General features: G+C 39.5%; 1 protein-coding gene across 1 annotated transcript; it reads right to left on the reverse strand.

The window, feature by feature from the left end:
- Positions 1-86: 86 nt before the first annotated feature.
- On the reverse strand, positions 87-16,828 carry rab14l (RAB14, member RAS oncogene family, like). The gene is made up of 8 exons (XM_085413920.1): positions 16,687-16,828; positions 10,609-10,667; positions 9,434-9,487; positions 8,596-8,773; positions 6,060-6,126; positions 3,026-3,113; positions 2,583-2,613; positions 87-2,482 (listed from the first exon to the last, which is right to left on the reverse strand). Exons 2-8 carry the CDS (start codon positions 10,658-10,660, stop codon positions 2,305-2,307), a joined length of 648 nt encoding a protein of 215 aa, XP_085270046.1. The 5' UTR covers positions 10,661-10,667; positions 16,687-16,828; the 3' UTR covers positions 87-2,304.
- Between the last annotated feature and the right edge of the window lie 36 nt (positions 16,829-16,864).

Genomic DNA, 16,864 nt, shown 5'->3' on the forward strand with positions numbered 1-16,864 from the left:
TGATGCTCTTCGCTTGTAGTAGACAGGATATTAAAAGTGCTCTTCTCATTTGCCGCCACAGATTTTTTTTAAAAAAAGGACACAGCAACAGGTTATGTATAATTTATTTTTTTCTGTCTAGAGTATTTTTTTTCATTAAAATCAAAATGTCAACATTTTAAAATCATATACACGCAAGAGAACGCATTTAAATGTTAGCACAGCTCCTTAAAAATTTATACATATGTACGTTTCTTTTTGTACTTAGACAAAAGCAGGAAGTGGTCACTCAAACTGCAGAACAGGTGGGGGACACAGGAAAAAAAAAATAAAATAAAAGGAAGACCCGGCCGGCCCACTTCCCACGATAACAAAGCAATCCCCCACTCCCCAAAAGAGTTAAGACAGCGATGCAGCCCCTCCCATACAGAGGAGCGACGAAGGGGTGGAAAAAGAAAACAGAATATAAACAGAGTGCCCCACTCTCCGCTCCGTTACAGATATAAGAATCAAGGCAGACATAAATAGTTTGCGCATCATCTCAATCCGCTTCCTCACCCCTCAACCACTCGGCAGGTTCAGTAGTGTGCAGACGGGGTGATGGGGGAGGGTGTCTAGTTATCTGTCCTTTACATACATTTATTAATAGAAACTATGTTACAGAATTTTTCCCAAGCATGAATTACAGGCAACCCACTAGCACACCAACTGTACAGAAATTGGCAGAGCGACCAAATAAATTTCTAAATTCAAAGTACAGTAGCGAGGTCATCACCAGTAGTTAAGAAGCAATATATACAGCTGTCCAATCGGGGAAACACTATGGTACAAATATTCGTACTTGAAAAAGGAGACAGATTTTTTTTCTTTTGTCATGTTTCGGGGGGCACACTGCTTGGTGTTGCTTTATAGGAGGCAGAAGAAATGGGCTCTTTAGTGCGGCTTTGTTGATTATACAGGAGGGACGAGTATATTTTTCCACTTAAACAGTCGGGACTTTGCTCCTAATACTTGGCCATTTAAGATACTGTGACCGTGCCGACTACCTCAAGTACTTCAGTTATTTGTTTCAGTAAAATGTGACAATGAATCTAAAAGAGCTGATTTATTGAATCGAATTGAATTCAGAGAGCAGTGTGAAGAGCAAGTGCAGCAAAACAAAGATTCCAGAGTAATAACATTAATAATAAGGCAACAAACAATGACAAAGAAAATGCTGGTAAAGACAATCTTGTTATACGTGACGTGAGGGAGAGTTTGGGTGTGAAATGGGAGATAAAGAAGAAGAGCTGGTGCAAAATAAAAAAAATCTTTGTGTGACAAAAACAAACAAAAAAGTCACAGGGTGGCTGTTGTTGTTAAAGTGTCATTTTAGCTCAGTCTATACAAACACAGACAAGCTGGAAAACACCCAATATTCCATGTAATAACTCAGTGGAGAGGCCCGGGGAATAATCCACAAAGAATTTCTGGGTAATTCCTAGTTTTCTAGACCCCCCCCCCTCCTTCTTTCTGAGAATATCAGCATTGCCACATCTGGCAAAGGACTGTGCCAAAGCAGAGAAAGCAGAATTTAAAAGACACAGGCAGGTTTGAATCGAGACCGCTGGAAAAAGCTCCCTCAACTACACATTCCTGGACACGTGCTTAAGAGCGTCTACCCGTGTGGCTGCTTGATACATGACTTCATCACCATTGCGTTCTGCTCCCAAGCAAATAAGCACGAGTGAGATATCACATTTGCGTGTGCTGATAAAATACAGGAAATGTAACCCATGCAGGGGAGGCGGACTCTGGGAATATAATTTAGTTCCAACTGATTGGTGGTGGATGAAACTTAACGCAGTGTTTACATTTCGCATATAGCTATAAAATCCAACATAAAAAAAACAGTCTTGCTTTATCATTATCGTATGAACATTACATCTATCTAAAGTGTCAGTGACCTGTGTAATGTGTGGTGGATTCTATGATACTATGATGGAGGGAACTAGGCTGAATGGTGTGAGAGGTTTGTGGGGGGGTGGAAGAAGAAGAGTTATCGGATGACAATACACTGATCGAGATTAAAGAGGAGGAGGAAGAGGAGGAGGAGAAGGGGGAGATGTAGTCCACAAAGCCCAGCTCAGCCTGGCCCAAGTCGATATTCACCCCCCTCTGTTCCTTCCCTCCGCAGCCCTGCTCTCACGCAGCACCTGGTGCAGTGGGATGGGGTGTGAATGCACGGAGGTGGTGGATGGAATGGAGGGGATTGGCAGGACAGGAAAGGGGGTGGGACAGACAGACAGTGGGAGAAATGGGGCAAAGGGGCTTTTTGCTTGGTCATTAGCAGCCGCAGCCTTCCCTCTGGGGCTGTGGTTCGTTTGTTATCCGGCCGCCCTGAGGGGCCGAGGGCTTATGCTGAACCCCCGACTCGGCAGCATTCAGGTCCAGGCTGCCATCTTGGATATTCTGGTAGATCTTCTTAGCAGCTTCCAGGAAGGCGTCCTCAACGTTTTCACCTCTGAACAGACAGGGCATACACACAAATGTGAGCTACACAGAAGACGGCTGATCGGATCTTGTTCTGCAGGAACTGGAAAGCTGAAGTTGTGCAGACTTACGTTTTTGCGCTGGCTTCCAAGAACAACAAACCTGTTCAACATAAAACAGACACAATGACTGAGTCACTAAAACACAGCGCCAAGTGTGCATACCTCAAATACCAAGTCATCATTCACCCCCTCTTTTAATTAATATTGCTCCATTTCTCCTAGAATTTACTGTCCCACCAAAGTAAACTGAAAGATGTTAATCTTGGCTTTGCCCCCCCCCTTTTTTTTTTTTTTTTTTTTTTTTAAATAGAGTTCAAATCAAAACCATCTTAGAGACAGATCACAGAAAACTCATTTTAGTGTCAATATTTGTGGACATTTTGTTAAGAATCCCGTGAATATTATCCTGTTGAAAGTTATTCTTAGACAGATGTAAATGGCTAAAATTGCCTCCCACTGAAACCTTTTTCCACCTTAACCTCCCAGCATGCACCGGTTGACGTCTCGCTCACCGTTCTCCTCAGCAAACTGCTTCGCTTCCTCATACGTAACATCCCTCTGGGCCTCCAAGTCGGCTTTATTTCCTATGAGAATGATCACCTAATGATAAACACAAGGGAAGAGAGTGTGAGACGATCCCCTGGACACTTTGTCTGGGAGAAATTTGCTGTCTAATCCTTTGAGAGATAATAAAGCCAAGGGCAATCCAGGAAGACTCCACTACGTTGCTGAGCTAATTTTAAGATATTGATTGAGAGAACGTGTGCTCAACAGGATCCTTAGCAACTGCGATGTAATTAGAGATTTACTGAACTTCTTTCTAAAAGAGTGACAAAATGACTAAACCAAAACTGCTGTACACCACCTTTTACATGCCAATTTCTTTTGCTTTTACTGCAGAATTGTTCAGCACTAGGGCTAATACCGGCAATATTAGGCAATGATAAGAAAATGAAATATCGCGATAGAATATGGCTAAAATGCGCATGCGCAGTGCCTTTGTTTTCATACACACGTGGGAGGGAAAAGCGGATCGTTGAATGAAACAGCTGAACCACAATTGGTTTTTAAAAATGCTGCAACTTCAGTGGTTATGAACTAGTTTGGGTTTCGTCCGTCAGATACACACCAAAGCACAATTTTTGGTGGAGCATGCTAGCGGGCCGTCGTTATTACCGTGTTTTTCGGAAAACAAGGCACACTTAAAACCAATCCTTTGATTTTCTGAAAAATCGGCAGTGCCCCTTATAATCCGGTGCACCTTCTGTATGAATTCTGGTTGTGCTTACTGACCTCGAACCAATTTTATGTGGTACACGGCGCTCAACAATCTGTCAAAAAATGTTTTAGTACGACTTTCGTAAGCTACTAAGCCGCACCGCTTGATGGATTGTCGGAGCATTAAGGCTATCGTAGGCAGGAGCCTCGCCGAGTGATACGTACGGTGCTTCAACATAATATTACCGTACTGTGTGTGTATAACTTTAAGTGAAAATACATTGATGGGGTTTTTTTTGCACTAATAAAGTTGTGGAGTTGTAAAGTATTTTGTCTCGCGTCAATTATATCGTCTAAAACCAAGGCAGGCAGATGTTGGGAGTTGGGGCAGATGCTGTGACAACACCAACAGTGCCACCACTTTGTGCTAAAGTATTTAAAATTGGCAAACAGCAGTTCTATTTCACAGCTCAGCGTAGTTTTGGCTTTTGCTTTTGGAAGATGTACAGTCATCACTGCCCACAGTGCTATGTGCACTGAACACTCATTTGTGATTTGACGCTCTCCTCTCTGGTATGCATGCAAACAAGATCAGAAACCACCTGTCAGTGGAGTCAGATCTGCCCGTTTCACAACATTAACACAAGTTTAGAAGAATCCTCATCTTTACAGCTCAGATGAAACACATTTAACCTATTAGACTGATCAAAATTATTCTAATCTGTTATAAATATATTAAGGATAGCTGTATATACTGTTTAGGGACATGAAAACAAATTATTTGATTTCTTTCCCTCAACCTGAGGCACATTCTGTTTCATAGTAAAGGCCTCAGGTTTATCTCCAGTCTTTTTAGTGTTTAGAAGTGGGGTCACTTCCCAGGATACATCACCATGGTAACTTATGCTGAAGTTTATATTAGATAAGAGATCAACTTGTACAGAAATCAGCACCTGCTCACCAATCAGTCCTCTGAAAAAAAAAAAATACATTATAATTCCTAGAAGATCCGGTGGATCTTTGTAAGAAAGTGAGTTTTTGGGTTGTTTTTTTCTTAGGGACCGTCTAAAGATTTTGTCTCTTTGTGACAAGCATCAAAATAAATAAAAAAATAATAAAAAATGGATGGCTGCAAGCAATGTTACACATGCAAGAAACTCTTAATTTATTTTTTTTAAACATGTATTAGTATAGCAATATCACCCCTAACCCTTCAACTTGTTGATTGCATATAAAATTAATTATGAATAATAATTATTATTGATTTATAGGATTTTTATTTCTTCTTTACTTGCCATCTTCTTTCACACTGGCTCTAAAAGAGCCTAGTCACACTGAATTTAATTATAAATACTGTCAGATGTTCCGATGAGTTAAAGATGGGGGATTACTCAAACGTATGTAACTAAAACATTTTGGGGGGCAATTTCCATGCTGGCTTTAAATAAGTTATGTAGCACACTGTCACTAACTGCAGTGCTGTATGGCACTTTAATACTCCTATTCATACTGTATTCTTTCACACACTGGCTGCAGAAGCTCTGCTCAGAACATTGAGCATCATGTGTTTAACTTCTTCAGATTTATCTAACATTACAGTTTGCTCTCTGTTAGTAAAATAATTCAGCTATGATACCAGTAAACCTCTGTGTTTGTGACTGATCACATGCTGCCAACACTGCCTCTATGTTTGTGTTCACAACTAAACTAGGTAAAAGTCTATGTTGACTTTAAGTTGATAACCACCTTTGTGTAAATGTTTAGCAGGATTAATAATATTGGTGTAGCTTGATGGATTCACTTCATAGTAAAAGTCCCAGATTTAACAACTTCAAAGTGTTCAGATTCTGTTAAAGTGGACTGTGCCAGAAAGAAACCAAAAACTTAATACTGTTCATATTAGCTTAGTAAAGTTTACTTGTACTCGTCATTAAAATGAGCAGTGGATAACACAGCTCCATACAAAGCCTGTGTATAGTTGTGACTGGATATACAGAAACATCCCTTTTTGCTTTCTGCCATCTAAAATGTGAACAGGAAGTGTCATGTTGCACAAACACACTTCCCTGATGGAACACAGACCTCTGAGAGTGAGAGCAGGAAGGTTTAGAGCTAATCATATTTACCAAGAAAAACCTATTTAAGAAATGGACAGGGCTGAGTGGCTCCAAAAAGACTAACAGGGGGGTGACAAAGGGATAAACAGCATAGCGACAACTTAAAGCAATTAAAAGAAGAGAAATCAATGCAGAAAGAGAGTGCAGAGACGAGGCTGTGGAGACACGTGTGCAGCTTAAGACAATCATTAATTTCAGTGCGTGTACTCACAGTATTGGGGTTGGTGAGGTTTCTGGCATCAGTCAGCCAGCTGCTGAGATGGTTGTACGTGCTTCTCCTGTTTGACATCAGAGGGACAGAGGTTACTATGACGACAAGCAAAGACATAACATCCTGCCATCTCTGAGGATGGATTTGAAAAGAGGCAGCAGCTGCCATATAATACAGGCAACAATAACCATGGAGGAAATCATCTGGGAGTTATGGATACATCTGGAAGTGATACTGCTTTCTCCAGATCATAAGTATAAACTTTATTTATATCAACAGCTTCCTGTGCCTGACGATGCAGCTACCAACTCCAATGCCACATTATCCAAGTTACAGCCTCATTTCCATTTTCCAATAAATGAACCAGTCCTCAAAATTTTATTTTGAGCCATCAAGTTAACAAATTCAGACGCTCTGAAGTCTGCTCACAAGATTTCAGGCAGGTTACGAGACAGACAATTCTGCATTGGTTTCTTGACCTCCAGAGACCCGAGCTCTTGTTCCTGGTACATTTTTAATTTCTCCTAGATAGTGGTTAACACATTTGTCTTGCATGCAAAAGATTTGGGCACAAATGTAGCCCAGCAGTGACAAGCTACTCCATGTGGATAAATAGGTGGGTTGCATCAGAAAGGGCATCCGGCGTAAATTTAGATATCTGTGCCAAATCAAATATGTGAATCCATCCACTAGTGGTGAGCCTTTGGGAAATAAGTGAGCAGCTCAGGGTAACTCAGTCAAAGTAACTCTTTTTGGCTGTGATTAGTTGGACTGATAAGTATATAAACTAAACTTTGCCTTCAAAAGGGAAGTGATCACTTTGTTACAGAGTAATTACAAAGAAAAACATGTCTTCATATGGTAAATGGACTGGTTCTGATATAGCAGTTTTTGACTGAGCACTCAGAGCACATTATACAACGCTCCTAATTCACCCATTTACACCTATTCATGTAATAATGAATGCATCCATCTAACCTGGATATTGCACACCAAAGGATATTTGCCTTGCAGCAGTGATCGAACCACCAACCTTCAGATTAGCAGATGACCTGCTCTACCTCCTGAGCTAGAGCCACCCCATGTAGGGACAATGAGTTTATTCAACAGCATAACACAGTGAACTGAACAGTGCTTAAAGTACTGAGCAGAAAAAAGGGGAAAGTGCAGGAAAGCTCAAATATAATGAGTCCCTATGAACACACAGGGTCTCTGGAGGTTAAAAGAAATAATTTGAATGTTACTTATCCAACACAACCTACTGTCTACACTGGTGTGGCCCATGTTAATAACAAATGTATACATAAAAACAGAAGAATGCAAATGAAAGCCACATCTTTTCATTAAAGGATATGGTTATAGTTAGGTGTATAGTCACAGAAACCATAGATGACAAAGAAAACACTGCGTTGGCACTCATTTAGCCCTAGAGGCCATACTGGAGGTGGTTGCAGTTTGGACAGACATTCCACATGTTCAGCTGTGTTTGCTTGGCATACCACTGATACCATCTAACAGTGTGGGTAAGAAGGTCAGTCGCATGCAGTAACACAAACTATTTGTATTTGTTCAGGAGTAGGTGTGCTGGGCTGAACGGTGCGGTTATCAAATGTTCATGCTTTCCTTTAACTTCCTCTTTCTGCACAATGCACTATATGGCTATTGTGTACACTAGGGCTGCACGATTTTGCATAAAATGAGAATCACGATTTTTTTGCTTAGAATTGAGATCACGATTCTCTCACGCTTTTCTTTTCCAGTATAAATATTTATTGCGCTTATTAACTGCACATCAACTTCGTAACAGTTGAGACTGAACATAAAAACAATAAATAAACATAAAAACAACAAATGTCTCACATTTTGTTGTTGCCGCAAAATGTACTGCTTGAAATTCCGTCTCCACCGTTGCTCGACGCTGCGTGTATAGAGCAGGTAGTGCAACAATAGAAAAATAGTTGCGGGATGGCACTGTGTAGCGTTTGTTTAGGGTGTTGATGATTTTCCTAAATCCCTCGTTTTGCACAGTGTTGATGGGAGCCATATCTTTGGTCAGGTGATAAGTGATAGCCTCCGTAATTTCTTTGTGCCTGCGGGAGTTCGACGTGTATAGGGAAGCGCTGTATAAGGATCCCGTTGTTGATGTTTGGGTGGTTGACCGGGACGGATTTTCTCCTGTCACTTTCTTGTCATCCCTGACGTGCTCTCCGTTGTTTTTTCCCTGCCAATTTTAGCAGCCAGCTCCTGTATTACGTGGTATAAGGCTCCGCTCTTGTCATTTGTTGAGCAGGAAGAGTGAGCGCTTGTTTTCATGCAGATTACGTCCCGGATCAAAATGCGGTACAATCGTCGTCGTCTCTCGTTTTTTTTTTTGTTTTTTTTTAAATCGTTGTCATTTGGAAATGAGATCGCACATAAGTATGAATTGAGATCGCGATTTTCTAATGATTAATCGTGCAGCTCTAGTGTACACTGTCAAAGTTTCTGTGTTAAGCGGTGACCATGACTGCATCAATACATAACAAGCACGCTCTACCTGGTGATGTCGTAGACCATAAGCGCCCCTGCGGCCCCGCGGTAGTAGGAGCGGGTGACGGCCCTGAAGCGCTCTTGTCCTGCTGTGTCCCAGATCTGGAGCTTGATCTTCTGCCCACTTACTTCGATTATCCTCGTACCAAACTCCACGCCAATAGTATGAGGGCAGTCAGCCATGACTGGGGAGAATAAGTATGTCAATGAATTCTACTGTTGAAATACAAAAACATTAGTAAGGGCAAGTCTTTCTTCTGTCATCCGTTTTGTGAACTTTAACAAAACACGTGCCTAGTTTGAACTTAAAATTACGTAGTAACAAACATTATTCAATATGTATAGGTCACACATAGCCAACTTGTTCCTACTGTACGGCAGCAGCAGTTGCATCAATAATTAATCGCAGTCTTTAAAGTCATCACTTTGTCTAAACTGCAAACACTCTTGATGTATCAATTTGTTTGAAACTGCCACTGAAACCCTCTTCTACATCACTCCAGTGTGTGTATGCATGTGTGCACTGGTGTATGGGTGCAGGCAGGATGCGATTGTGGACAAGTGAATGAGTAACACAGCATCTGGCTTGTTAATAGTAGCACTAAACAACTGAGCTGAATGGTAATGGGAGGCTGCAGCTGGCTCATACACAGAAGAAGAGACTCTCACTGTTGAGCTCACACTCCACATCTATGCTGCTGACTTCCGCTGGTGTATAAAAGAAATCCAAAGAGATTTAGCCACTCCAGTTAAACCTGGCAAATCTCACATGCACTGGGGCACACGCAGAGATGAAAAGGAGTCAAAAGAAGAAAAAAAAAAAAAAAAAGCAGGGCAGCACTTACATTTCTTTTCTGTGAACTGGTGAAGCAAACATGACTTCCCTACCCCCATGTCCCCTGTGGAGAGAAACTCAGGTCAACCAAGGAAATAACAGAAGAACAACAGTTCTCTATTCAAGCCTGAAGTGTTGCCCCCATGCATGATGCAGCAGACCCTCAGTGACAGTCAGCAACTACACTTAAAATTTCATGTGGACTTAATGAGAGAGACAGACGGGGATAGATGCACTTGAGTGTATGTGGTCCTGCAGATTTTGACAATAAATGTTTTTTATTGTCGAAAAACAATTTTCTCACTAATGGTACATCTATATTATGCTTTGATTAAGTCTGAAGTACTTTTGCACTTCAAAATACCCCCAATAAATTTGCTGTGAACAATATCATACACCTAAGTCATATAAAACTTACTAAAAATACTTCTTAATTTCCAGCTGCGCGTCATGTAGCTGGAGTTGAGTGTTTTAACCGATGCATGAAACTATACATTTTTAGACATAAGTTGTAACAGCCGCCGTTTTCTTTGTGAGTATTTATTACACAGCGTGTAAGCCTGTTCTAACGTTTGCGTCTAAGGTTTATTTTTTAGCACCTGACGGCTCTTTTTTTACTTCTCATCCGTAAATAATCTGCTCTTTCACGTGATTCAGTTTATTTTGAAAAGTCTCAACAGGATCTTGAGCTTTATTGTGAAAGGTGTATGTGGAACATAAACAAGCGGACACGCAATGCTGTTACCGTCGTTATTGCTAACCACAACGCATAAAAACAGGCGCTTGTCCATCCGTAGTGTGGTTATATAAAATACAAGAGAAAGAGAGAACTTTAAGAAATTAATATAGCCACTACAGTGACCATCAAAACGATGAAAAATATTGACGTAAACAGTTTATTTTGCGACACCACAAAACAAATGATAGCGTAAAATGAAACGATAGATGTTTTTATATCGTCATCCGATATATATCGTTATATCGAACAGCCCTATGCCAGAACACCCCCTTGTTAGAAGTACTCAGTTATGTTACCTTCAAAAATGGACTAATATGACATACGCTGGACCCACTCAAAGCCACCATGTAATGGAAGTACAATAAATGTGCAGTTTGTGAGAAGTGCCATCAATATTAGTCACTAGAGAGCCTCCAAACTGCTGGCAATTGGTACTGATCACTTACCGATAATGATGTATTTGAAAATGTAGGAGTAGTTGTACGGTGCGGTGGCCATTGTGGCTCTGAAAGAGGAAAAACAGAAGAACAGTTTAGCCACTTAAACCTTTAACAGAGAAAAGCAACTTTTCCTTAAGAGGGGTCAATACATGTAGATTATAATCATTTGACTTTTACAGTCAGTTTCCCTGAACACTTCCACTAATCTTCCACTCAGATCAGCAAGAGGTTTACTAATCTGGTAAGGTTTTGACTCCATATAAATAAACTGCACATGATGCAATGAATAAGAAAAGACAAAGACAATTAAGCATGGACAGCTCTTTCTCACACCTTCTGCACTTTATGCAAAAACAACACGATGTGTGGATATAAATAAAACAACAAGTCCTGTAGTAACAGTAATGGAGCCGCTTACTGTTTAATGACTGTGTTACAGGTGTGATTACTGATCTCCAGTAAAAGCTGTACAAATTCCAGCGAGTAGTTACAGGATTAGCATAGTCCTGAAGTGAAGGTTCAGACAGCTGAGAAGGCTGATTACATTCATGACCAAAAGGACTAACTACACAAAAGCTTCAAGAACACAAATAAATTTAACTCATCAGCAATTGAACATGGATTTTTTTTCAATGTTGTTTTTTGTTTCTAATATGAAGGGAAAAACCTGCCAAACACAATTTTGGCACCAAGCATAAAAGTAAATTTACCAGAACTGTGATTTACATTAAATTGGTTTAGGTTCATTCAAAATACTTTAAATAATAAATGCTATAAATAATGCTTTGAATAAATTGTGTTTATCAAATGGACAAACATAACATGAAAATCCCTATACTTTAATTGTACATAAAGCAACCAGAGGGTACATTTCCATGCATGAACTATCCAACAATACTTTTTACTAGATGGAGGGATATTAAACTAGCAGGTGATATGATTCAAATACTTTGCAAAAGTCTTGTACCACTGCTCATTTCCTTTATATTAACTTTTCAAGGAAGTTTCCAGTGTTATTTATTTTATTTTTTTTAAGTAGTGTTAAGCAGTAGTTCTGCAGGCTTTCTGAAGGTCTTTTAAAGTTTTTCTTTGGACACTTGCTGCCGAGGCCTGGTCATGTTTGAGGCTTCATTATAGCCAGTGGTGCTGGTGATCTTGCCCAAATTGACAGAATTATGAATGCAGAAAAGTACTGTCACATTTAAAAAATAACTAAATAAATAAATAAATAAATAACTAAATAAATAAATAAATAAATAAATAAATAAATAATACGGTCTGCGCCAGTCTACAACACCCTTACTACAGAAAATCACAAATATACTTCAGAGTACTCATATCTACGACAACCTTTGAAGGGTGAGACCAGAGAGGTGATGGATCTTTTTTAACAGTGTTAGAGCTTTTCAGTTATTAGAAAGACTTTCAAGAAGGAATCCCATTACCTTCCTGTCTCAATCTCACTTCTGAGAAGGCTCTTTCAGACTTTCACTCCTTTCCATTAATCTGACAACATCACACACGCACACACCTCTTAGCAGAAATGATGCAGAGAACTAAAGGTGTGGTCGTTTGATTCCACAGTTGCTGCTGACAGTGCTCATTTCCAACAGCGCAAAAGACCTGCTGCATGGGAGGCATAGCACTGAAGCAACTGCGGATGCTTCAGTGTTCACAATCAAACCAGAATTACAACAATTATATTACAACTAGGTCCATTAATAGGCATTGTTAGGATCTATAAATACCAAATACTGATAACAGTAATTACCGCTTATCAACACTACTCACCATATTGTGGTAAAATAAAGAAATACCAGCAGCTGGCTTACCAGTGATTTTTAAAATCTTAATTACTAGTAAGTAAAGTAGTAAGAAGGTATGAGGGTGTCAGTCTGTAATTATTTTTTTTTTAAACAATCAATTTTGGTATAAAATTCCTTTAACACTAAGGCTAGGCAAGAAAAGAGAAAAAACCAACAACCTTGCCACGCTATTTTTTTTTTTCTTTTCACCAGATTATATTCATGATTATTGATATCAACCACAATATAAATGAAATCACTGTTTTTCAAGCTTAATTTTAATTAATTTAGATGTAAACACTTTTTTTGTCAAAACTTCAACAAATTCACTGTAGAATGTTATACGGGTGTCTGTGTTTATGAATAATATTAAACAAACAAAAAAGGCACGAGAGTATAGTACTGCCTCTGAGGGGCAGCAAGACTCGTACATGGATCAGATGTGCGACTTGACCACAAATGTGATGTGGTCACCAAGCTGTGTCTCTACGCTCTGTGTGTGGTTGGCAAAGCGAGAACTGTTTATGCCCAGGGAGTTGGTGACAAGGGTCAATTACTTGAATCAGTTGGTTACATCTGAAAATTTCAACTGTGCTTACTGGCATCATGACTTTTACAACACAGGTTGGTTGTTGCATCAGTGATGTCTGCGTTACTCTGTATTTTGTCGTAAGGCGTGGTATAGGAGAAAGTTCTGGGACTGTCGTCTTGTGCTGTGCAGGTAAATGGTCAACTGTGCACGTGGCAAAACGATACTTGCCTTTGTAAAAACAGGTTTTTGACACATTTTCCAGTGTATGCTACTTTTCTTTCTTGTCAAACTTTAAAAAGCCAAAAATAAATAGCCAACCTCCACACCACTGAACTCTTTGGACCCTCAAATATACATCCTATCCTATATCATATCCTCATCTTTTGGGCCTTGGGCCAAGTCTGTCAGGTTGTTATGTTCTATAACGCTATTACTCAAGTTTGAACATTTTGTGTTGTCATTTTGTCTCATCTCATTTACAAACCTAATGTACTGTTGTGTACTTCTCATATGCTATTTGCATGAACCTAACGTGATGCGGCTGTTCCAACCACACAACTGGCTCAGCGCAGTGATATTCTCATTCTCACCTTTCGTGTTATCTGTCAAAACATGGATGGAATGAATTCTATACTGATCTCGTATTTCTATGAAGGAAAATTATTTTGTGATAGTTACCTTAATTACTGCTGCACAGTATTAAATCGAGATGCTGCTGTACACGATTGACTGCTGTAGGAGTAGTAAATAATTCAGACTTAATCAAAAGAATAATCATTCAGCAGACAAATGATTTCTCTGTAACTTGCAAAGATAATCTGCCTTAAACCAGTGTCATTCTCACATGAAGTTCAAAGGAAACTATACTGCAGTCAGAGCAGTTCCTAGAAACCGAAATCACAGTGCCCGAGCACAACACAATGCTGGTTTTACGCACGTACTTCTACATCTGCAGATTGGTGACCAAATTTGATTGGTCAGCTTAATTTAAACTCAATCGTTAGAAATGCATGTAGCAAGAGAAAAAGTGGAAATAGAAAAAGCAAATAAATGGAAAAATACAGACAGCAAAAGAAGAAAAAAGTGCAAGAAACAGAATAAAAAAAATTGAGTACATGGTTGAAATAAAGACATAAGACGCTGCAGGCTACTTAACTGAGGTTGAATCAGATAAAGATATCAATTAAACTTTAGCTTTTATAACAGTAAAAACAATGTTGGGTCACAAACCCTCATGTTTACACATACTCATATTGACTCGAGCTTTGACTGAGGAAAAAAACTAGAAATGTGACAACTGAAAACAAGACAGAAATATAGGTGTACAAAGACAAATTAAAACTAGACAGCTAACAATGTAGTAGTTGTATTTTTCTTAATTAATAAGAGCAAAAGTTCCTGAGTGTTATATTTTCAAGAGATGTAAACAACTCTTAGCGCTAGCAGTGCCTTTGTGACTGTGTTTCTGTGGGTGGTCCAAGAAAAGATTTGGCACAGTCTTCTGCAACTTGACCTGTGCTTTAGTGTTTAATCACACCACCAACAAGCAGCTAACTACAGCAAAAAAAATAATATATATAAAAAAAAATGTATGCATAAACTTCCTATTTATAAATGCCCGTATTCTATCCAGGTACCAGACTTGGGGTTGCTCCATAGAAGTAATAAATTACACAGTACCTTTTCATTCGCTCACTATTCACATAAGTGAAGAACCTTTGTAATGAAATTAACAATATAACTGTAACTGTAAAGTGATTACTGAATTTAGTACAATAACACATTATGTTACTACATTACCAAAAACGTAATCTGTAATCACTGGTGGATACCTACATTATTTCTACATTGTGGTGCATTATCAAGTCTGAAATCATCGTGAAAAATCACAAACACAGTAGACACAATGTATGTTTACATTTCATTAATCCCTACAGTGTGATTCATGTGGGTAAAGACAAAACATAACATTGCACTTATGCTCCACACCATGATTTAGTATAGGACCTTGAAGCTGTCACACCTCACTACCATCCTTTTAACTCCCAACATATTGTTTCACACACTCTTTTTCTAGGCTCTCTGCTGTCACATGACCCTCATGTGGTCTCTCTAGCTCCAAAGTGATGGCCTGTTGATTTTGCACAATCCCCAGAAAGAGCAAAAGTAAAATGTGACTTGGCTGTGACATTCGACTTCATTTTACACCCTTTTTTCCTCCCACCGCTACACATGGCATAGAAATAAACCCCATGAGTATCAGTCAAGGAGAAGGCGAGTCAAGACCATGTGACCAGACTGCAGCCTCAGCACTTCTCCTTTCCTGAAGCTTTCTCTAGAGAAACAGGGACACTGCCTTTCTTCCTCTCAACAGACATTCCTCATAGAGGCAAAGAGATGATGTGATTTCAGGAAATCATGACACATATAGTCACACTGTCTCCGTGATGTTCAGACCCACCACTCAAATCACGTGACTAAAAAGAACGTGATACCCCATAGCTATTATATACACTCTTGAAGGACGCTACCGCGATACAAAAATGAGTGACGTGTTTACATGCTTACAGTAAAACAAAAAACTAAATATTAAGTAACGCGGTAATAATTTAAGATAATGTCCACTAACACACAGTGCACTAACACCAGAAACAGAAATGATGCAGCACTTTAAATGTCGACGAAGGCAAAGCTATCCAAATTTCGACCATACAAAAGTTACCATCGTTAACTCAATGACCAATTTTATTTATTTATTTATTTATTTTAAATCGTGTATGCCTGCTCTTTGGAAAAAGGACACCCAAATAAGAAGCTAATACACTACCGGCTAAGGGATTAGCATTGCAGTACAGGGAAAAAAATCGCTTTGTTACAGTTATTCCTACACAAAAACAAGGAATTAGACGGGCCAGTCAAATCCATCGTCAAACCCGACTTGGATATCGGAGGTTGACCCTTCAATATGGAACCCTAACGAAATGCCTGTTTCTTACCGACGGCGACTAGCTTAACGTTAGCTTGACAACCGGCAAAAATGACAGCGTCGCTATGACTAAATCTCTGAGATTAGATTCCATGCGTGAAAAAAAGAGTGCTGCTACGAAGCGGAAATGGATATAAAACCTGATACTGACTTGAACAGACATTTAGATGGCAAATTCAGATAAATATACGGCCTTAAATTGGATGTTTTGACAAACAAGTTTGCGTTAGCTAGTCACTTGCTAGCTGACAGAGACGGATAACAACAAATCCCATAAATCAAAGCACATAAGCCACCTGCCCTCATCGCCACACAAACAGCTGATTTAAATGCATTATTGAGTAAAAACAGGTTCAGAAACGCAACCTGGCCTGAGCCCAATTTCATGAAAAATGCCTCAATACACTAAACTAACGAAAGCTAGCGACAGTTTTAGCAGGCTAGTTTGTCAGCTAATGGCAAACACGTAACGCGTTATCTTGTTATTTCAAGAAAACCAAGCCCTTTGTCGTAAACAGTAGCATTTTTTCCATAACCGTTTAATATGTGATGCCTCACAATATTGGACTTAGAACCCAACCTTGCATTAGTCATCTGTTAGCTACCATCGTTAGCTTTCCACCTAGCTGACTCCTGGAAAACACAAGAAAGCTTAACACTTCCAAGGGTTTCTTCGTTTAAATATCAGTTTCTCTACATTTATTACACATTACACGGGCGTCTATGAGTGCAATCAAATACCCCCCTTCTTCTGTCCTTACCAGATATTAAGTCTTTTGCGCTTTGAGCTGTTCACAGGAGGTATGCAGGTTATCCTGGCTCAAGTATGATCTGTCTATCCAAGATGGCTGCTCACGGCACAGGGTTTCCTCTGCTCTATACAATGGGCTTCTGGGACAAAGAGCCTCGTATGCGGCGATTTGCAACTTATGCACTGCC

The sequence above is a fragment of the Rhamphochromis longiceps genome, linkage group LG7 (genome assembly GCF_057381845.1).
Source record: "Rhamphochromis longiceps isolate RC_006_pf linkage group LG7, R_longiceps_female_GT1.1, whole genome shotgun sequence".
NCBI lineage: Eukaryota > Metazoa > Chordata > Actinopteri > Cichliformes > Cichlidae > Rhamphochromis > Rhamphochromis longiceps.